This window comes from Helianthus annuus, chromosome 7 (assembly GCF_002127325.2).
Source record: "Helianthus annuus cultivar XRQ/B chromosome 7, HanXRQr2.0-SUNRISE, whole genome shotgun sequence".
Classification (NCBI taxonomy): domain Eukaryota; kingdom Viridiplantae; phylum Streptophyta; class Magnoliopsida; order Asterales; family Asteraceae; genus Helianthus; species Helianthus annuus.
The window spans coordinates 97,228,972-97,253,001 of record NC_035439.2 but is presented as its reverse complement, the minus strand read 5'-3'; the positions used below and the strand labels follow the sequence as shown (position 1 = coordinate 97,253,001).

General features: G+C 37.9%; 1 protein-coding gene across 9 annotated transcripts; it reads right to left on the bottom strand.

Moving 5' to 3' along the window:
- Positions 1-679: 679 nt before the first annotated feature.
- LOC110868210 lies at positions 680-4,555 on the bottom strand. Of its 9 annotated transcripts, none has more exons than XR_002552302.2 (8): positions 4,072-4,507; positions 3,924-4,003; positions 3,753-3,814; positions 3,597-3,665; positions 3,419-3,446; positions 3,225-3,326; positions 1,857-1,935; positions 680-985 (listed from the first exon to the last, which is right to left on the bottom strand). XR_002552302.2 is itself a non-coding variant. In XM_035975739.1 (6 exons), the coding sequence occupies exons 2-6, from the start codon at positions 3,935-3,937 to the stop codon at positions 3,027-3,029; spliced, it is 297 nt and encodes a 98-aa protein (XP_035831632.1). In that variant the 5' UTR covers positions 3,938-4,003; positions 4,072-4,555; the 3' UTR covers positions 2,144-3,026. The 9 variants fall into 9 exon arrangements, 1 of the variants encoding a protein (XP_035831632.1); XR_004863566.1 differs by adding an exon at positions 1,325-1,403 and having other exon boundaries at positions 3,419-3,665; positions 4,072-4,506; XR_004863565.1 differs by having other exon boundaries at positions 3,419-3,665; positions 4,072-4,502.
- Positions 4,556-24,030: the final 19,475 nt, after the last annotated feature.

The window sequence follows — 24,030 nt, the reverse complement described above, 5'->3', positions numbered from 1 at the left end:
TGAATCATGTTGATGTTTAGATCCATGATTTTAGAGATTGGTGGTTAGTTAATGCAAAAATGACTAAAATAAAGGAACTGGTGGTAGTTTCTTTGTTTAAAACACGATTAATGACTACAATGCCCCTCGTCTATTAAATGAATCAATAATTAAAACACAAATATTACAAAAAATGTCACCCAACTAAGCTCAACCATTGATCAAACACATCTAATGGCACAAAATACTTCCTACACTTTGTAGGAAAAACACACTTTGTAGAGGAACCTCACCCATATATATATGGGTGAGAGTTGGCTACAAAGTTCATTTTTCCTACAAAGTGTAGGAAGTGTTCTAAGGGTGACATGTGGCATTTAGAGATTTTATATTAAAGGGCATAAAGGTAATTAAATAATTAACTTATTTATGGAAGATTTATTTCTTAAACAAAATTAGGATATTTTTAAGGAAATAACATATCTTTTAAGAATTCAAAATTCTCAGTTACTTATAATATATAGAACACTAGGTTATCACCCGGGATTGCTTCCCGGGCTCGAGAAAGTTACTTTTATAATTATTAGTTATGTTTAATACATACTTAAAATCATACAAATATTAATGTCTTCGCTATAAGAAGACTTACAAACTTTTCATTAACTTAATCAGACGATGTGTTTAGGGAGCCATTATTACATAATAAAATGAAAATGTTAATAATATTAGAATGTAAATTTAAAACAACTTCATAGAACAGTAAAAAATATTACTGTAAAATAATAATTTAGTATATGTGGTATCCACCAGTGACCATCGCCATCACCATCAACTTTTGCTAACCTCACTCCCACTTATTATAGAGTAGTAGAATACTCATATCATTAAATAATTACAAAGAAATGATGAGATCTTTGCTATTGTTCCAATTTAGGATCCACTTGTGTCAAAAACAACATTTCTAAGGGACCAGTTGAATAGTGCTAACCTTCATAGTAAGGCCCACCTGAAACGCATGCATCAATGTAATGTTAGAAGCTTGAATAACTCTCATCACATTATTATACAGTTCAAACTTATAATATCCTTTTCAACAGAATATCATATCAGATCAATCAATGAAATTACCATCAATTTTCACCAATCATAGTCATAACATCCTTTTATTATAGATTAAAAACAACAGTTATGCATCAAATCTGAACTTTAATATACCAAACTAACATATCCAGATCCCAATCCTATCTTAACATATCATCAACTTCCAAATCCCCTAATTTCGACTATATAGCAGCCTAAACAAAACCCTAAATCAAACAAAAACACATTCCAACCACAATCTCACCTATCCGACATCGTTGCAGTCTTTTTAAATGCCTTAATCAGTGAAAGATCCAGTTTACATCCACTGTTCTGCCACTATCCTAACAAAGACGACAGAAAGTCACTCATAACACCATTAGGTTTCGAGGTCACCGCCATTAAGCAGCACATTCATCGAACCACCAACAAATACCACATATAGTCAGACGCTGGTTACAAAGGATAGTAAAGGGTACACCAGTGGGTATGCGAAGAAAAAAAAAACAGATCTCGCAGAGTAGAATGGGCAAATTAAGTTACTGTTATTGTGGTGATGTCGCGGTGTAGAAGGGGCCGAAAGTGGAGGAGGGGAGAGGTAGGAGCGACATAGAGGAATAGTAGAGGTGAAGCTTTTGGTCAACGGTTTTTGTTAAAGTGTACTATTACGTTGAAGGGGGGAGGGATGGAACAAAAACATAGAGAGTAACCAATTTAGTCTCGGCCTTTTTATTTGCCATCTTAAAAATTGTGTAAAAATGCACTCTTGTGTTTACTATAAAGAGGGAATATGGTACCTGAGGAATGTTATTGAGCCATAAAACACGATCAGAGAGAGTAGAACTGGGAAAAAAACATCTCCTTCGATAGCAATACCTACAAAATATGTATTCAGCATCAAAATATATATCCACCAAAATATACCCTTCAGTAGTTAGAAAACAATTATACTAAACAACTAAAACTATTATAGCAATAATATAGGTTTTTTTTTTTTTTTTTTTTTTTTTTTTTTTTTTTTTTTTTTTTGTAAACTAAGGCTTTCATTGGTAATTAAATTTTAAATAGGACCCAAGCCCCTGTCCAACCAGCTTGGCCCTCTCATTTTTCTTCATCAAAATAGAAATAATGTAAAGAGTTTTCATGTTAAGCCACCTTCATAAATTACATAACAAACTATCTTTCATGGGATGCAAACAATAATATTTATATTTCATTTTCACACAAAAAAGTATTTTGTACGGTACACACAAGTATACCCTAATATACATGTAATGCACACCAACTTAAAAGGATGGATCAAGATTCTATCGTTTAGGTTGGTTAGATTACATATGGCATTTCAACTACTTTATTTGAAAACAGGCCAGGTTCGGATTGTATTTAATTAGTAACAGGTCAAATTGTGAAGCATATAGATGTGAAACGGACTAAATGGATCAAACAGTAATGAGTCAAATGAATCAAATGGGCTAAATGGATTAAAACCTGTCCAAGACGCATTCAAATGTTGAAAGAAAAAGTACATGACTTATACCAATAGAACTTTTGTAACCATATTTACATTAATTAATCACAATTCTAAATAAGGGACAAAATGACATCGGTAAATGCTAATTGTCATAAAATATATTACATAAATGAACCAGGAAATCAAATCGAGCATTTGGATTCCGAAAAGGAAAGCATACTGGTTTGGACAGTTGGACCTTATAGCGGACGTATGATATACACAATTTTCTTTACTTTTAAGGCTTGCCATCCAAGGAAAAAAAGTTACATATAGGCACAAAAAAAGGTTTCAGCATCAAATGAGTTCAGATATTAATTGAATTCAGAAATTATTTGGTTCAAGCAAATAAAAGGTAAATACCCTAATCAACTGCAAATAAAACCATTTCAATATAAATAAAACTGCAATGCAATGTTTTTAACTGATTTGATAAATGATGTGGCAATCGCATTGTTTAATAAAGTCTACGCCCCGCACCTTGGAATCCATTAGAAAGATCCCGTTTTACAATCTCCAAAACCAAGAGTCCATCAAAATTCTGGTAGGAACCATATAATATATTTTTTAAATAATGGAAATACTTCAAATTACAAAATCCGACTACATTCGAAGCGATGTTATACCATATAATACACTTTTTAGTAAGAAGTACCTGGACAGGGAAATCGATTTGCAGCCTCCTTGTAGACCAATCAATATTATCCAAATTTACTGAAGGTGGAAACATTTTGTAGTCTTTCTGCACAAAGAATCCCTGGGAAGTAGTAAGTAATACACTGCAGACTTAGAAGCAGGAACTCGAACATATAACTTTTAATAGATTCATAACAAAATTATCAATCTAACCTTGCAGTCTTGGGAATCTATGTTGATGCTATCCAACCATTTTAAAGTTAATTTGACATTTTAATATGCATAATTTTGTGAGTCGACAAACAAAATACCCAGGTCAAAGCAAAATAAAGGAGCAAGGACTAAAACCAACTAACATAAGAGAGAGAGAGAGAGATTTTAACGGTTCTACCTTAAGGACTCACAATTGCCCAAAAGAATTCCATACGTCCCATAAGCTAGGTCCAAGCGTGTCCACGACCTGTAAGAGTGAGAGACATAAAGACAACATATTGTTATGATGTTGTATCGCTTTTGATACAGACGCAAAAGAAAGTTACTACCATACCATTACATAGTATTTTCCTTGTTTTCCTTATTAGTGTACGTTAGGCACCACATGACTGCCACCTAGTGTGTTGTTTCACCAAAAAGGAACATCAATGTTACTGACTTACTTCTAATTTCAAATGAAAACTACATTTAACATGACCGTGAGAGATAAAAAAACAAAAAATACTGTAAAATTGCCATTCATATGGACTATGGAAGACCATAACTGCAGCCTTTGCCTCAAATTTAAGAGCTACCTTGTACAAACTACAAAGAGAATTAGAAAAAATAAGTTGGCTAAAATCTGATTTCAGAGATAAAAATCACCATTGTACCATGATTTGCATATAACACTTTTTCTGAGAGAAGAGCCTGGAAGTTGTTTCAATTCCTCCTAAGCGTTTGTATTAACCCTCTGTATTGACGTTGCTAAGTTAGCCACAACCTTCTCTCTATCCTATTTACTCTGTTCTCTCTCTTCATTTAAATATGAAAAGTTACTATGCCACACATAGATTCTTGTTTCAAAAAGCTTTACGTCTTAGAACTAAATAATTAGAATTAGCATCAAACCACCAAAATCTGCACCCCATAACATATTCAAAGAGAAAGAAAATCAAACCACTAAAAAGTAACAAAAAACGCCATTAAGGACCCAATCGATATCTAACAACCGAACCAAATCCAACAATCTCAACACCCAATAACACACCATTCTTTAACTTTTTTTTACCATTAAGTCAAAACATACCAGTTGTACATGACAGACAATCTGACATACAAAATTGGCATCAATTAAATTTTTTTTAAATATAAAACGCCACTAATAGAAAAAAACTGAAAATCCGGCGTATTTAACCCATGTGTCATAAGAACATGCATTGTCCATATGGACATGTCAAAATTAAACAAACCATGTTGATGTTTAGATCCATGATTTTAGAGATTGGTGGTTAGTTAATGCAAAAATGACTAAAATAAAGGAATTGGTGGTAGTTTCTTTATTTAAAACACGATTAATGACTACAATGCCCCTCGTCTATTAAATGAATCAATAATTAAAACACAAATATTACAAAAATGCCACCCAACTAATCTCAACCATTGATCAAACACATCTAATGGCACAAAATACTTCCTACACTTTGTAGGAAAAACACACTTTGTAGAGGAACCTCACCCATATATATATGGGTGAGAGTTGGCTACAAAGTTCATTTTTCCTACAAAGTGTAGGAAGTCTTCTAAGGGTGACATGTGGCATTTAGAGATTTTATATTAAAGGGCATAAAGGTAATTAAATAATTAAAATTAGGAGACTTTTAAGGAAATAACATATCTTTTAAGAATTCAAAATTCTCAGTTACTTATAATATATAGAACATATATAGAACAAATTAACATGACATGCGATCACTCATGAACAAATTGTTGACGTTGTGTTTTAGCAGTTATTGGTTTATTCACGTTGTGTTTTATCAGTTACAAGTGTAAACAACTTACATTTCCGTATTTACACACTGATATAAATAATTTAGATTCTGTATAATACACCAATATAAATAACTTACATTCCGTATAACACACCAATATAAACAGCTTACATTCCATATAACACACCAGTATAAACAACTTAGATTTCGTATAACACACCAGTATAAACAACTTCGATCGGCAGTATAACACACTAGTATAAACAACTTAGATTTCGTATAACACACCAATATAAACAACTTTGATCGCCAGTATAACACACTAGTATAAACAACTTAGATTTCGTATAACACACCAGTATAAACAAATTCGATCTCCAGTATAACACACCAACATAAACAACTTACATTATGTATAACACGCCATTATAAAAGCTTGCATTCCGTATAACACACTAGTATAAATAAATTAGATCGAAAAAAAAGCGTATGAACATTTTTTTTGAAATAGATTATAGTGTTATTGTTCTCCATTGTTTGAATGTTCTTGAATCATGTTGATGTTGATGTCTAGATCCATGATTATAGAGATTGGTGGTTAATTAATTAAGAAATGGCTAGAATAAAGGAAGTGATGGTAGTTTCTTTATTTACAACACGATTAATGACTACAATGCCCCTCGCTTATTAAATAAATCAATAATTAAAGCACAAATATTACAAAAATGCCATCCAACTAATCTCAACCATTGATCAAACACATCCAATGGCACAAAATACTTCCTAAACTTTGTAGAAAAAACACACTTTGTAGAGGAACCTCACCCATATATATATATATAGGGGAAGTTCATTGGGGAACATTAAAATAGTGGGGAACCGAGGAACACTTTTAAAAATTCAACTTAACATGTTAAAAATCATTTTTTTCTAAAAAATTTTTGGTGTTTTTCCTTATAAATACATGTAGAAACATTTTAATAAGAAAATAAAAAACTAAAAAATTTAAAAAAAATTTAAATAAAAATTTAAAATAGTTTAAAAATATATCTTATAAAATTAACCTAACATGTTAAAAATCATTTTTTTTAAATTCAGTGCTTTTACTTGTAAAAATGGGTAGAAACTATTCCAATAAAAAAATCATTTTTGTAAAAAAAAAATTAAGCCTTTTTAACTGCTTTTTTATATTTTTAGTTTTTGATTTTTTTATTAAAAACACTTCTAAAAGTATATATAAAGAAAAGCCCCGAAATTTTTTTTAAAATAATGATTTTTTAACATTTAAGTTAAATTGTTAAGAGTTTTCCCCGGTTCCCCACTTTTTTAGTCTTCCCCAATGAACCTCACAGTATATATATATATGTGTGTGTGTGTGCGCGCGGTAGGGTTCATGCGAGAACCACCTTTATTACGATAACTGCGAGAACCAATGTGAACACAACAAAATAAACCCACTACACCTAATAAAGCCTAACCCCCCCCCAAAAAAAAAAAGAAAAAACTAAATCCCCTCCCCAAAACTAAATGCTAAAAACTAACCCCCCCCAAAAAACCTTAAAAAAACCTAGAGAGCCTATAAAAGGTGGAAACAAAAGGGTAAAGTGAAAGTAATAATCTGCATGAGGGAATTATTGCTTTAGAGAGTCTATAAAAGCCATTGGATCTAGCTTATAGCAACTAGTCAGATTTAATCAATATGGTGCACATGGATCTAGACGAATAACTTCTGCTTCAATAATATGACCACACGATGTGTGTGGGGAAGTCACAACCACGTCAGAACACCACCCCCAAAATTAACCCATTTTCTCGTGTTTCTATTTGTGTCACGATATTTTTTTTAATTCATGGGAAATATGGATATGTTGCGTGAGGATGACTCTAGTGTTCCATATTAAGATCCAATACATAGCGTCAAATTGAAATCTATTACGCCAAAAACCACATGTAGAATGGTGCGTAATTTTATAAAAAAATCAACACCTGTGTTGTTAATTTTCCGAGTCTAATGTTTTCCGAATTTTCCTATGAATCAAAAAGAGAAATTAATCAAAAACACATTCATAAAGAAAACAACTGAAACATCCTGATTAAATTAGGTTTACATGGTTAATGAACAAATTGAGATAAAAAAACACACGTACCTACGAAATCAACAAACTTGTTCTTGCAAAGGCTCCGTTGAGATACAATGATAACACGAGGTAATATGACGGCGAGATCGGAGGAGGACATTGCTGTGTTTAAGGATCGAAAAGCGATAACATTAACAAGACACCACATATGTTATAAGTAACAATTGATTGATGAGAAACCTCAAAAATAGCCGTTGACCAAAGTTTTTTTCAAAAATAGCCATGTGAACTCGCACAAGGAGTCTTTTCAAGCAACTGAAACGGCTTAAAACCCGTGATTGCCACGTGTCTCCTTGAGATATTTTTATTATTTTCTTAGCGGAGCCTTTTCAACATGGCTTAAGCCTTTTCAGTGTAGCGGCATGAGATCTTTCAACACGGCTTGAGATCTTTCAACATGGCTTGGCTTGGCTTGAGATCTTTCAACATAACTTGATATCTTTCAACACGGCTTGAGATCTTTCAGTGTAGCAGCGACCTGGCTTGGCTTAAGATCTTTCAACACGACTTGAGAACTTTCAACACGGCTTGAGATCTTTCGACATAGTTTAAATATAAACGAATAATTAAAAAATCTCAATTAAATGTGAGAACTTGAAAATCTCAATTAAAAAAATCTAAAAGTTTTAACATGAAAATAATAAATATTTAACTTGAAAATAAAAAATTACTAGGTTAGAACCCCGTGTATTACACGGGTTAAATAAATGTAATTTTTATACTAAATAATAAAAAGTAGAACTTTAAAAACCTCGTGTACTACACGAGTAGAATAAATGTAATTTTATATATTAAGTAATAAAAAGTTATATACTTAAAAATCTCGTGTATTGTACGAGTTGAATAAATGTAAATGTATATACCAAATAATAAAAAAAAAGTTATACCTTTAAAACTCTGTGTATTACACGGGTTAAATAAATGTAATTTTGTATACTAAATAATAAAAATGTAATATCTTTAAAAAACTCATGTATTGTAAAAAAGTAATATCTTTAAAAAAAACTCGTGTATTGTACCCGTGTAATACACATATTCAACTCGTACAATGCACGAGGTTTTAAAGTTATATTTTTATTATTTAGTATAAAAATGACATTTATTTAACCCATGTAATACACATGGTTTTAACCAAGTAATTTTTTATTTTCAAGTTAAATATTTATTATTTTCAAGTTAAAACTTTCATATTTTTTAATTGAGATTTTCAAGTTCTCACATTTAATTGAGATTTTTTTTTAATTATCAGTTTATGTTTTTAATTATTCGTTTATATTTAAACTATGTCGAAGGATCTCAAGCCGTGTTGAAAGTTCTCAAGCCGTGTTGAAAGATCTTAAGCCAAGCCAAGCCGCTACACTGAAAGATCTCAAGCCATGTTGAAAGATCTCAAGCCAAGCCAAGCCAAGCCAAGCCAAGCCGTGTTGAAAGATCACAAGCCGCTACACTGAAAAGGCTTATGTCACACCCCCAAAATCCACCCGCGGAGTATCACCGCTTGGAGGCGTGACATGACCAGGATCAAGCCACCAATCATATTGAACATGTAAGTAATAAGTAATAATAAATGTAATTCAACCAAACCAATATGAAAGGTGTTCAAAACATAAGTATAATATCAATGTTTAGCGGAAGCATAAAAGTAAACCCAACATAAGTATAAGTATGAAATGTCATAATGTTTAACGAAACATTCACGATCCTTGTCCACAACGACCGCGCCTCCCTGTGCAAGCTCTATGTACCTAACGAACTGCAAGGCATGTAACAGAGAGTCAACAACTAGTTGAGCGAGTTCACAGTGGTTTGTTTAGTAATAATGTTCATTTCGTAAACTGTTTGTTTGCTTAGTAACCCATGTGTCGTTAATAATTACATCGCGGCCCTCCAGGCATGTGTGCGAAGTAGTATCAGTATCGCGACCATTCCAGGCATGTGTGCGAAGATCAGTATCAGTATCGCGGACATTACAGGCATGTGTGCGAAGATCAGTATCAGTATCGCGGCCATTACAGGCATGTGTGCGAAGAGTAGTATCAGTATCACTAGTCTAGCGGTATCTATAAGTGACCTTCCCCTAATGAGGTCAGTAGTACGTGTTATGGGTGAAATTCTGAGCCCATATCCTGAGAATTATCTTGAATTATATCTTGTTTATATGATACCTGTTCACATCCGGGATGTTGATTCAGGATATTGGTAACATTCTAAATAGTATCCTCGGGATTACTAACGAATTATGTGCAGGCACGTGGGTTAGAGGCTAGCAACGTTCATGAAGACCTTTTCTACTGAAGACTCGGTCCAAGTCGTTCACAAGAAGCCGTTGAAGCCGCATTACTCGGCCTACAACGTTCACTTTGGAATATTCGGAGCATCCCATGTTTATAGGAGTTTTGGTTTACATTTCGTTACTATAAATAGATGGGTATACCAGATCGAATAGGACATCACAGCTACACTCACTACACTTACACACTTGTTCTCTCGCAACTTGTACTCTCACACAAATCACTGCAACACTTAGCGATCTGGTCAATATCCTGCACTGTATCCTGAAGTTTGAAGCAATAAGAAGAACTAGGCAGCTGCGATTGTCAACTCCCGAGGTTTTATGCCGGCGTTCTAGATTGATCAAGGGCTTTCCTCGTACATCTCGTGTCAACCCCTTTACTTTTTGCTCATTGTTTGATCGTAGATACAGCTCGATATCCTGAGCCGTATCCTGAACACTGTTTTTCCAAACAACTGAACAAGCATATTTTCAATACACTTTTTAGCACACTACCTCACTTAACTAATTTGATCACTAAATTGCGTCGGTAATTTTTGACCAAAACAATTTGGCGCCCACCGTGGGACAAGTGGTGCTATCTTTACTAAAAATCTTTGTGAAATCATTAATCGGTTTTCTGTTTTCAAAACTTTTTGCCACATTATCTGCAATGGCCTCAAGATCAAGCATGAGCTCTTCCACTGTGTCTGCTATGACTTCTACTACTACTGGTCCGGTGCTTCCACCACCCCCTCCAAGGATGCAATCTTCTTCACAACCTCAGGATATTATTCCTACTCGGAATATTCAGGGATCTGCTCCGATTTTAGCTTCAAATGATGAAATTCTAACCTTGTTTGGAAGTGTGCAGGAACAAATGAGGCAACAACAGGAAACAAACCAAATGCTGTTAAGAGAGATACAACTTTTAAAACCTAGCTCGAGCAGATCCACCGAAGATATCGTCACTCCTCTACAACCCAGAGCTTTGAACTTCAGTTCGGCTGTGTATACTGAGGATAATAGGGGGAATATTGTGCCCAGCCTTCCTCAGAATCATACTTCTGAAATACCTTCCTCGGTTAGGATGTCAACCGTGAGGAGCTCAGGATATGCTTCAGGATATGGGCAGAATCCTCAGACTGGTAACGTACCTAATAATAATAATACTTTTGCCACTAACAGTGTTGGATCTTTGCAGGATACAGCTGTGACATCAGCATTATCTAGTGAGCTTCAGAAGCTAAAGGATATGATATCCAGTGTACCTGGGGTGGTTCAGCCAATTCCTGAAGTATCCCAGGATAGTCATAGGATATCTCGGTTTGTGCATCCTATTTGTGATGTTGAAATCCCAAAAAGATTCCAGACTCCAAACATGAAGCTTTATGATGGGACTACGGATCCTGAAGAGCATATTGCCTAGTATATGGAAAGAATGGAGATTAACCCTATCCCTCCGGAGCTCAAAGAAGCATGCTTGTGCAAGGGATTTGGTTCTACTCTGACAGGATCAACCTTAAAATGGTTGTTAAACGTTCCTCCTCACTCAATTACTTCGTTTGCTCATTTGGTTAACTTATTTAATAATCAATTTTCTTGCAGCTGGAGCTTTGAAAAACTAACAAGTGACCTTTACAGGATAACACAGGGGCCTCAAGAGTCCCTAAGGGATTATGTGAACAAGTTCAGTCGGGAATCCTTAGACATCCCGCATCTTGATGTTGCAACAGCTGTGCAAGCTTTCAAGATGGGGCTGCAAAAGGATTCTCAATTTTACCAAGACCTTGTAATGAACCCATGCAGGAACTTGGACGAAGCTCGAAACAGGGCCCTGAGATATATTCGATTGGAGGATGACAGAAAGATGCAAGAGAGGATGAATGCATCCTCAACATATGAATCAACTAACAGGAAGTCAAAATCCTCGCACAAACCATACCGCTCTAAGCCGTATGGTAGAAATGATAACAAAAGAGTGAACGCTGTTAAAGACGAGGATCCTGAAGAATATCCTGAGTTATCTGAATATTGCTTTTCTGTTAACATTCCTGAATTGATGTATGCTATGCAGGGTTTGGGAGATAAAGCCAGGTGGCCTCGGAAGAATCAACAAAAAGCTGTTTGGAAGGATAAATCCAAATGGTGTGCCTTCCATGAGGATTTCGGACATGTTACTGAGGATTGCATTGCCCTGAGGAAAGAAATAAGCTATCTTCTGAGCAAGGGGTATCTGAAAGATCTCTTAGGAAGAAAGAAGAATAAAGGTCAGGATACTGAGAAGGATCCTGAACGAGCAGCCTCACCTCCCGCAGATGCCAAGATAATCAACTTCATTTCGGGAGGATCCGACATCTGTGGGACTTCGTATTCGGCGGCGAAAAGACATGCAAAAGAAGCTAAGGCTGAGAGGGGAGACAAACCTGTCAGGATGACTACCCTCACAATTGACAAAATGATCACATTTGATGCTGATGACAGGGATACTGTCCAAGATCCTCATCATGATGCTCTAGTAATAACGTTATATGTGGCTAACCATTTTGTACGCAGGATATTGGTTGATAATGGCAGCTCTGTCAATATAATCCAGCTAGAGACTCTGAAGAGAATGAATGTGTCTCCGATGGATATCACTTCAAAGTCCACCGTGCTTGTTGGGTTCAGTGGAGAGGCTAGGAACAAAGTGGGTGAGATAAAGTTACCAGTATATGTTGAAGGAGTCAACTCGATACAATGTTTCTGTGTGATGGATTCTCTATCCTGCTATAACATCATACTGGGAAGACCATGGATTCATGATATGAAGGCTGTGCCATCAACATATCACCAATGCATCAAGATCCCTACCCCTTGGGGAGTTGTCAAAGTCGATAGTGATCAGCAGGAGGCGAAAGAATGTTACTCGTCCTCAATGAAATCCTCGACCAAACCAAGTGCAGCATAGCAATTAAAGATGCGGGCCCAGTATATCGTGGAGAATTCGGAGCAGGATGTGAAGAAAGTTATCCTGGATCAGGATAATCCTGATATCTCGGTGCTCGTAGGAACCAATATCCCTCAGGATATTGAAAATCAATTAACTAACTTTTTGAAATGCAGGATGTCAACATTCGCATGGAAGCATGAGGATATGACAGGTATATCCAAAGACATTATTACTCACAAGCTTGGAATTGACAGGTCATTCAAGCCTATACAACAAAAGAGAAGGAAGTTCGCCCCAGAACGAAATGCAATTATCCAAGAGGAAGTTGAAAGATTATTGAAATCCAAGATGATCAGAGAAGTCAAATTCCCTAGATGGTTAGCAAATGTGGTAGTGGTTCAAAAGAAGAATGGGAAGTAGAGAGTTTGTGTAGACTACATAGACCTGAACAAAGCTTGTCCAAAAGACCCGTTCCCTCTTCCACATATCGACTCAATGGTGGATGCTACTGCCGGGCATGAAATGTTGACTTTCATGGATGCATCCTCAGGATTTCAGCAGATTCAAATGGAACCTTCTGACCAGGAGGATACTGCCTTCATGACACCAACAGGTATTTATTGTTATACTACTATGCCTTTTGGTCTGAAAAATGCAGGTGCAACATACCAGAGATTGGTGAATATGATGTTTAAAGACAAGCTGGGGGACACCATGGAGGTATACATTGATGATATGGTGGTAAAATCAAAGAAAGCCCAGGATCACCTCCAGGATATTAAGGGAGCATTTGATATCTTGGACCAGTATAATATGAAGCTAAATCCTGCTAAGTGCCATTTCAGAGTAGGGGCAGGAAAATTCCTAGGATATATGGTGACCAAAAGAGGAATAGAGGCGAGCCCGGAGCAAATTAAAGCCATCTTGGACATTAAATCACCTTCAAATATGAAAGACGTTCAGCGGTTAACAGGAAGAGTGGCAGCACTAAACCGATTTATTTCAAGATCCTCAGAAAAATGCAAAGAGTTCTATGATATCCTGAAAAAGAATAAGAAATTTGAATGGGGTGAGAAGCATGAAGCAGCCCTGCAGGATTTGAAGCAGTATCTTTCAACTGCGCCTCTATTGATGAAGCCTGAGGATGGTGAACCATTATCCCTGTATCTTGCAGTGTCAGGGAATGCAGTAAGTGCAGTCCTCGTAAAGGATCACGAAGGTCAGCAGTATCCTGTGTATTATGTTAGCAAAAGTTTATTAAATGCTGAAACTAGATATTCTCACCTAGAAAAGTTAATATTGGCTCTAGTTATGGCATCAACAAAGCTTAGACATTACTTTGAGACACATAGGATTCATGTTAAAACTAATTATCCTATTAAAAATGTGCTTAGGAAACCAGAAATGTCCGGTAGGATGGCTAAGTGGTCGGTAAAATTGAGTGCTTATGATCTAATATATGAACCTAGAAATGCCATAAAGTCTCAGGCTTTAGCTGACTTTGTGGCTGATTTCAGTAGTGACATTCAGGATGAGGTAGACCTAGAAGTCCAGCAATTAGGAGAATCCTTAGGATCCTGGATATTGTATACTGATGGTGCATCTAATGTAAGAGGAGTAGGTTTGGGAATACTACTAAAATCGCCACAGGGGGACATATTACCCCAGGCTATTAGGTGTGAATTCCCTGCTACCAATAACGAAGCAGAATATGAGGTTTTGATTGCAGGACTAGAATTGGCCAAGAAGATGAGTATTAAGAATTTGCAAGTATATGTTGATTCCTTGTTAATTACTAATCATTTTAACGGATCCTATGCAGTCAAGGGTGAAAAGTTAATCGAATACCTTGGTATTCTCAAAAAATTAGCAGGATATTTCGATGTTTTTACACTTGAACAGGTACCAAGGGAGGATAATGCTGAAGCAGATGCCGATCAGGATACTAGATGGGACCCAAATACCAATATTACATATCTTGTATCCTGCAACGAATCCTCGGGATAATGAAGTAGCAGGTATTCAGGATCTTGGAGTGGAGTATCCTGAGAAGAATCCTACATCCTGGATGACTCCAATCATGAGATATCTCAAAGAAGGACATATTCCCGAAGATGAAAATCCTAAGGCATTTAGGATGAAGGTATCACGATTCACTATTATAAATAATGTTTTATACAAGATATCTCTTGCAGGACCGTATTTGAGGTGCTTGGAGGATCCTGAAGCCAAAGAAGTACTTCAGGATATACATGAAGGGGATTGTGGTAACCATACTGGGGGCAGGTCATTGTTCTCCAAAGTATTAAGGACAAGATATTATTGGCCAACGATGAGGAAAGATGCTGCAGAATATGCTCGAAGATGTGATGCATGTCAAAGGCATAGTAACATACTACATCAACCAGCTGAACCACTATATCCTATAGCATCCCCTTGGCCGTTCATGAAATGGGGGATGGATATAGTAGGGAAATTACCAAAAGCTCCGGGAGGAAAAGTCTTTATGCTAGCAATGACGGATTATTTCTCTAAGTGGGTTAAAGCTGAAGCATTTGTCCAAGTTAGAGACCAAGAAGTAGTATCCTTCATAAAGAGGAATATCCTCACCAGGTTTGGGGTACCAGCTGAGATAATTTGTGATAATGGTTCTCAATTTATAAGCAAAAGGACTACTGACTTTTGCAAGAGTTGGGGAATCAAAATGATCACGTCTACTCCGGTGCATCCTCAAGCGAATGGACAAGCAGAATCCTCAAACAAGATAATTGTCAATAACTTAAAGAAGAGACTTGGAGCCAAAAAAGGAAGATGGGCAGAAGAATTACCCTTTGTTTTGTGGGCTGATAGGACGACGGCAAAGAATGCGACAGGCCAGACCCCATTTTCCTTGGTATTTGGAGCAGAAGCAAGGATTCCAACAGAAATGATGATACCTACTGCAAGATCTATCCTACAGGATCCTGAATGGAATCCTGAGGCTTTATGTCAAGATTTGGATACTATAGATGAAAAAAGGGATGCAGCAAGGTTAAGGATGGCAGCATATCAACAAAGAATATCCAGGGCATATAACAAGAATATAAGGACTAGGAGATTTTGAGTTGGTGATTGGGTGCTAAGAAAGGCTTTTCAAAATACCACGAATCCTGCCGATGGCAAGCTAGCTCCGAAATGGGAAGGACCGTATGAAGTTGAATCCGAAGCAGGAAAAGCAGCATATAGACTCATGAATATGGAAGGGGATATGCTACCGAGATCCTGGAATGCAATACACTTAAAGCTCTATTTCAAGTAAGAGTAGAATTTAATTTCTATCATAATGGTATGTACTCTATCTCTTTTAAATATATTTATGTATTATCTTGAACCCAATACTGACTTAAGCATCGGAGGGGTGTTAGCCAGGCTAACACCCACCTTAGTTTATAGTTGTTTTGCAGCATATGCTCCAGGATATAGCTCCAGGATTTGCATATGGGACAAATCGGAAGACTAGAGGATTGGCCCCCTCTCTCACGTTTAAGGGATCTCGATCCCTTCAAAGGTTTAAAGGTATTCACCTTTCTTTCGAATTGGGTTTAAACACCTCGCCTGGAGCGCAAGTTATCTAGGTATAGTTCAAGGTAGCGGGACCAGTTCATGTAAAAGTGGCTGACAATTTCGTTACTGTTGGCTATATCCTGGATCCTGAAGGTATATGAGGATTGATCACCCTCTCTCACGAAAGGATATTTTCATACTCTCTAAGGTTTAAAGGTTTTTACCTTTCTAAGACTTGGAGTTTATACACTCTCGCCTGTAGCGCACGAAACTCAGGGTTTATCCCCAGGATATTAAGGGTTTACCCCAATATGTTGAGGATTCATTTCAGGATAACAAGGTTTTTGCCTCGAGGTGTTTAGAATTTGTTCAAGCCAGAGCATGAATACTTTTGCATTTCTGTGTTATACACAGGGGACATACATTATACTATTTAGAGGTTGGATCCAAGTTTATAACTGTGCACTGGGGACATTCCTAAGATGGAAGATTGGAGTTGACTCTCCAAGAGTCTTTGGTATGATCTTTCCTTTTTCCAAAAGACCTAAATTTTCTAAGTTGTGTGATGATATCCTGACCAGGATATCTCTTAGGATACTTGTCAGGATATTCTCAGATGATGTACCCATAATATTTCCAAGAGTTTTCGAGCAAAACAGTTTTCATAAGTAAAATTCATGTAATGAAAGGAATAAAGCCAAAAAAGGGTTATATTATTAACATAACAAAAGATTATGCTTTTGGCTTCGTCTCAAACCGAGACCCATCCACCAAAAGCATTATTAGTTTTCCAACATATTTACTTAACAAATGAAGGCTTCGTCTTGGAACCCAAGATACCTCCACCTTCAATTGTTAAAAGTGTTCAAAATAAACCATATTAACTGATGACCAAGGGCTTCGTCCTGAAACTCAGGATCCCTCCACCTTTGGCCATCATATTGTCTACATGCAGGAAATTAAAATTGTTTAACAGACAAGAAAAGTAAATTGTTCAAGGGACCACAACCATCAAATCTAAAAAAAAAGTGGGCTCCGGCCTAAGCATCAATATCCATCATCGCCCAATCAAATGCCCTCACACAGCGGCATCCTCTCCAACCTTCTCTGGCTTCTCAGCACCAGCATCCTCACCAGCATCCGCTCCAGCATCCTTCTTGTCTCCAGCCTGATCCACCACCTCTGCTGACTTAGAGGACTCACCAGCTTCTGCAGGGAGTGGTACAGCTTTTCCTCCAAGCTCTTTCAGCTTGGCCACCCAAGAGTCAACCGGCCAAGCTAGGCATGTTTTGGTCAAAAATCACACAAGGATAATGCAACCAAACTCTTTGTAAATGGGGAATGATGCTTGGTATGATGAACAAAGATAAGGATCACTTAAATGAAAATTGCACAAGTGACACAAGGATTTATACGAGGAAAAAGCCCTTGATCAATGAATGATCTCCGGCATAAAAAACCTCGGGTGATGGAAACTACCGATCACCAAACTTCAATATAATAAACAATGTTTACAACTTTGGATGGTAACGAGCTAGGTACAAGGATCACTATGGTGTAGTATGCTAGAGTGTGTAAGAAGTGTGTTGTGTCTTCCGAATGCTCAAGAGTGCAATTTATATAAGCGTGTGTGGTCGAATTTTAGGCAAGTCACCTAACTACTAGCTCGTTACCCCTTTAGAAATAGAAGTAAATTTAGCCTAACTAATTGCCCGTAATTTGTGCTAAGATTCCTTATTCTCCACAACGTCTATTTCCGGCGGTGTATGTGCGAGATTTACGTGAAAGATTCCTTAATAACGTTGCCAAGACCAGGTCCAACTCGTAATTCCTGCAAAACAACATTAAATTCAAAGAGAACAATCGTTAGTATGAGGATCCTTAGGATGATCCATGATCCTGATCCTGAAGCTCTTCTGAGGATCACTATCTGCCAAAGAAACAAGGATCACTCGTTAGGATATCATGTAAGGATCACAGGTCATTAAAATCTTGCCCTAACAATTGCCCCCAAAATATAAGGAGTAATTATGTAATATTAACGAGTTATATTTTGCCAATCTTATCTATAACTAACTCAACGGATATATAGCCGTTGTGACCAAACTATCCGTTGCAATCCTGACGTCATGGAAGTGACAACCCTGCACAATCATGATTATAAATAGGAGATATAGATAGGATCGTTTGCATTTAAATTTCAGAAGTACTCCCTTTATAATCTCATCCGAAGATAAACAGGTATTTTCTCTTCATCTTCTTTCTTCTCTTGCTCTGTTTTCTTTCTCTTTCCATCATTCTGTCAAAAATGCTGCTCCGGAACTCTCCCAGCAAGGATCCTAAGAATAACAGCCCCTTGAAGGGTCAAGGGATCATCAAGGATTCCCCCGCCGAGAGGTGTTGTTTTACCGACCCTCAAATCGACAAAATTCGTCATTGCTTTCCGGCGAACACCCTCTTTAAACCTTTTAGCCCTACCGCTCTGAGCGATTACATCTCTGATACTTGGGTGGCTTTCCCGGTCACTCCTTTCATGATAGGATACTCGTATCCTTTCCCTCAGTTCACCGAGTCCTTTTTCTCCCTTACCGGCATCTGCTATATCCAGGCTATGCCGATGATCTGGAGGGTTTTATACACCCTTGAAAGGATCATCGAACAAGAAGGAATTGATCTGGGTATGGTGGAGTTGGCTGAGATGTATGATCTCACTACTTTTGGATCCCACCGATATTTGTTCAAACGAAAAGCTGGTGAAGAGCACCCTGTTCTCAAAGTTACCAAAAATGATATGAACTGGAAGTGGTGGTTCTTTTTTGTGAGGAGAGATACCATCCCTGAAGGGAAGGATTTGCCCAAGAAGTGGGCTACCCATGGTAGGATAGAGGATCCTGGAAGGATCACCGTAGAACTTATCCTTTAGCATAAGGATCACTGATGTTCTGTTGTTTTTTTGTTGTGCAGCTATCTCCGTTTCACATCTGAAGTTGACACCTGCTGCAAAAGAGAGACTCCTGGCCTTTAAGAAGCTTGATCCTGAAGTCAGAACTTTCAAGATTACCACCCAGGATTCTCAGGAAGTATCCTCTGCTTCTGTCACAATGTCAAGTAAGTATCCTTATTTAAGGAGTATTTATATAATGAGAGTCAAATAAAATTAAGACACTTATCTTGTTTTGGTTGTGTAGGTGCTGGAAAATCCTCTAAGTCTGCTTCGAAGTTTGGCATCGACGATCTTACTATTGTCAAATCTTCAAGGAGAAAGACTCCTGCTGCTAGCCCAACTGCTTCAGCCCCTAAAGCACCTATTAGGGGAAAAGGAAGCAAGAAGAGAAAGGCCTCTGAGGATTTGCAAGGTCTGCCCCTGCTCCGCCAACAGTGTCTGGATTACATCAACGAGGTAAGGATCACTGTCCTGCTTGTGTATCCTGCTAGTCTAAGGGTCACTTGGTTTCTGACATCATTCCTTGTATTCCTTGTAGAAATTTGCTGAGGTAGAGACATATGTTGGCCATGTTGAGGATCAGGATCGCCAGATTGCTGACCTTCAACAGGTTGGGGTGTTGAAGGATCTCAAGATAGCCGATCTTCAGAAGGAGCTCCAGGCCACCAAGAATGATGCTGCCAAGATGCTGATCAACTTTGACTATGAGAAGCACGAGATCACCCAGGATGCCAAGGTCTCTGCCGCCATAGCTATGTACAAGATCCAGCTGCAAATGGCTACGGAGGCTCAGGATCCTGCTTTTGACAAGAGCACCTGGGATGTCGAAGGCTGGAAGGCTAGGCTGGCTGAACTGGAGGATGATGAGGAGGCTGAGGAGATCCCGATGCTTGAGGGTGGAGACACTGGCAAGGATCAGGGTGGAGAGGCAAGTGGAGCCGGTGGTGATGGTGCAGCGAAGGATTGAGCTGCAGGATTGGGCAATGATGGAAATTTCGAGACTTAGCCAGAGCCCAATTTTTTTTTGTTTGGTGGTTGTTTATTTGAATAGTTTGATGGTTTGTATTTTGAACAATAGTTTTTAGGATAAGGGTCTATGATCCTGTGAACAATAGGTAGGATAATAGGTGGTGGAGGGATCCTCTGTTTGGGGGATGAAGCCACTTGTTATCCTGCTGACCTTTATTTCCTGCACTGCTATGACCGCATGAACAATGGACACCCTTTGCCAACCCATGTGGACGGGCCACGTTTTGCTGGTAGAAACGTGGGTTGGCAATTTTGACAACTTTAAAGGGTTAACTTTTTTGTGAATGAATAAAACTTTAACTTTTGACTTATCTTGTGATGTTATCCTTGTATATCCTTTAAATTCTCAATTGTTTTGATTTATACTTCTGAGTAAGAAAAGTTAAGCAAATTATGTTTAAGAAATTTAGGATATGATCCAGGATCAAATATCCTATAGTCGAAAACTTCCAAAAAGTAGTTCATTTTAAGGATCATAGGTTCAGTTGTCAAAGTGTAAGGGTTGTTCAAAATAATGAATGAAATCAAAACAGTTAAGGATCATACCTGAGAATCCATGTTAGGATCCTAACCTTTAATCAGGATAACCATAAGAAAAACTTTAATGGATAATAAGGATTGAGGATCCTTAATTGTTTAACTTCGAAAACCTGAAAATAGAATATAACTTGGGACTAAGCCAATATAAAAGACAAGTTAGTAACTGGGGACAAGCCCAAAGGATAACTGGGGACTAGCGCAAGGATAACTGGGGACAAGCCCAAGGATCGTGTGTAAACTAGAGTATGGTCCTTACTGACGACTATCCAAACTTAGTGACATGATAATGCCAAAACCTTAGCTAACGTGAAAACGTTAGAAACCTTAGGAACGGATGTATGGTACGTCTACCATTATATGTAGGATCCTAGGTATAGCCAGTACGATGGAATTATCAGCCCCTAAAGCGAGTACTGGTCCCAAAGACTTGAACTATACCAGGATCATCGTGCGCTACAGGCGAAACTGGGGACAAGCCCGAGGATAACTGGGGACAAGCCCAAACAACTGGGGTTGAACCCAAGGATCTGAGTTGCTTCTGAAGATTGTTGACAATATGCTAAGGATACCTGGACTATCAGAACTCAAAATCTCGTGAGAGAAGGATGAAGGATACATGATCCTTATCCTTAAATAAGAAAATATGTAAATAAGAGTTCGAGCTTAGGACATTACCAGAGCAAGGATTACCGATACTTCAGGGATCCTTGAAGGATACTGCAAATGTAAGGATCATATGTGCCAGAAGGATCCTGCTTACATGAAATATTTCTTCAAGTGGACAGCATTCCAGGCTCTTGGTAACAAATTACCTTCCATGTTTAGCAATCTATATGCCCACTTTCCTGCTTCGGCTTCAATCAATTAAGGGCCTTCCCATTTTGGTGCCAATTTCCCATCAGCAGGATTAGTGGTATTTTGGAATGCTTTTCTCAATACCATATCCACAACTTGGAATTTCCTTATCCTGGCATTTTTGTTGTAAGCACCAACCATTCTTTGTTGGTAGCTAGCCATCCTTATCCTAGCCAAATCCCTGATTTCCTCAATAGTATCCAAGTCTTGAACCAAGTTCTGATCATTTTCCTCAGGATCAGGGGTACTTTTTCTAGCAGTTGGAACCACCATTTCTGTTGGGATCACTGATTCTGCCCCAAATACCAAAGAGAATGGTGTTTGACCAGTAGCATTCTTGGGGGTTGTCCTATCAGCCCAAAGCACATAAGGTAAATCTTCTGCCCATTTCCCTTTCTTGGATCCGAGTTTCTTCTTCAGATTGTTGATGATGATCTTGTTGGATGATTCTGCTTGTCCATTGGCTTGTGGGTGGACTGGTGTTGATGTTATCATCTTAATCCCCCAGCTGTCACAAAAGTTAGTAGTTCTGCTCCCAATAAATTGGGAACCATTATCACATACAATTTCAGAAGGAATGCCAAATCTAGTTATAATATTTCTCTTAATAAAGGATATAACTTCCTTTTCTCTGACTTGGGCAAAAGCTTCAGCCTCTATCCACTTGGAGAAGTAGTCAGTCATAGCAAGCATGAACACTTTTCCACCAGGTGCCTTAGGGAGCTTGCCAACTATATCCATCCCCCATCTCATAAATGGCCAAGAGGATGGTATAGGATGTAGAAATTCAGCCGGCTGATGAAGGATATTGCTGTGTCTTTGACAAGGATCACACTTCTTAGCATACTCCACAGCATCCCTTTTCATAGTTGGCCAGTAGTATCCTGTCTTTAAGATCCTTGAGAACAATGCCCTGCCCCCAGCGTGGTTTCCACAATCTCCTTCATGGAAATCTTTTAAAACTTCTTGAACTTCAGGATCCTCGATACATCTTAAATATGGTCCTGCAAGAGATCGCTTATACAACATATTATTTAAGATTGTGAATTGAGATACCTTAATTCTGAAAGCCCTAGGGTTTTCTCCCTTAGGAATCTCTCCGTGTTGTAAGTATCTCATGATTGGTGAGATCCATGATCCTGAACAAGATTGAGTATCCTCATTGGGGATTGTTAGGGCTGGATTTTTATGACATATGATCCTTACATGTGATCCTAACCAGTGATCCTTATTTCTTTGACAGATAGTGATCCTCAGAAGAGTTCCAGGATCAGGATCACGGACCATCATAGGGATCCTCATGCTAACAGTTGTTTTCACTGGATTTAATGTTATCTTGCAGGAATGTCTAGCAGGATCCGCTCTTAGCAACGTAATCAAGGGACTCGTCTTTACAACTTTGGCATATGCTTAATCAGAGATGAACGTTGTAGAGGATATGGAAACTCAGCATGATTTAAGGGCGATAATTTAGGCTAGATTTACTTTTATTCCTAAAGGGGTAATGAGCTGATAGTTAGTCTATTTACCTAAAATAGGGCCACTCACACTTGTATATATAGCACTCTTCCACATTCGGAAGACACACAACACATTCCTCACACGCTTAGACACAATACTATAGTGATCCTTGTACTCAGCTCGTTACCATCCGAATTTGTAATCATTATTTGTTATATTGAAGTTTGGTGATCGGTAGTTGCCATCACCCGAGGTTTTTTATGCCGGAGATCATTCATTGATCAAGGGCTTTTTCCTCGTATAAATCCTTGTGTCACTTACATATTTCATACTAAAGTGATCCTTTACTTTTTCATCAAACCAAGCATCATTCCCCGTTTACATAGAGTTTGGTTGCATTATCCTTGTGTGATTTTTTGACCAAAACAGTTTGGCGCCCACCGTGGGGCAATTGGTGCTTCATTCATAAGAAAACTTTCTGTTGGTGATCATTTCGAAGTGCTACATGGCTTCATCATTGAAGAGTACATCCACAGCGATGTCTGCAGTCACCTCGTCTCAGAACACTCTGCCTTTGCCTCCACCACCGGCAGGAGCTTAGAAAAATGCTGAGAAGAGACCAACTCCTACTTTCTCTAAACCTCCATCTTCTTCTGCTTTAAATTCTTCTGTTCCCAGTACTAGTGATATATTTACTTTGATTTTGCAGATGAAAGATCGTATGCAGCGGCAGGATGAAACTAATGACAGGATCCTCAGAGAAATCGGAGATCTCAAAAAACAAAAGAAAGCGGCAGAGGATCATTCCCCACTGATGCCCAAATATTTGAATTTTGATACTCCAATGATTACTTCTCAGCCATCGGAGGTCCCAGACATTCAACATATGGGTGGATCAAGAGGAGTGCATTTCGGCCCAGCAGCAATTACTCAGGCATCAGGATCATATTTCCAACCGGCAGGATCTTACACCCAGCATATGGGATCCTTCATGAGCTTAGGATCCTCCTTCGTTCCAGGATCATCCCAGGTTCAAGGATCCTCCTTTGTTCCAGGATCATCCCAGGTTCAAGGATCCTCCTTTGTTCCAGGATCATCCCAGGTTCAAGGATCCTCCTTTGTTCCAGGATCATCCTAGGTTCAAGGA

Coding starts and splice junctions, on each gene's coding strand:
- LOC110868210 (XM_035975739.1), bottom strand. Junction 3,447..3,596: donor GGCAATTGTGAGTCCTTAAG/GTAGAACCGTTA, acceptor ATGGTTGGATAG/CATCAACATAGATTCCCAAG. Junction 3,111..3,224: donor AAATCGATTTCCCTGTCCAG/GTACTTCTTACT, acceptor GGTTCCTACCAG/AATTTTGATGGACTCTTGGT.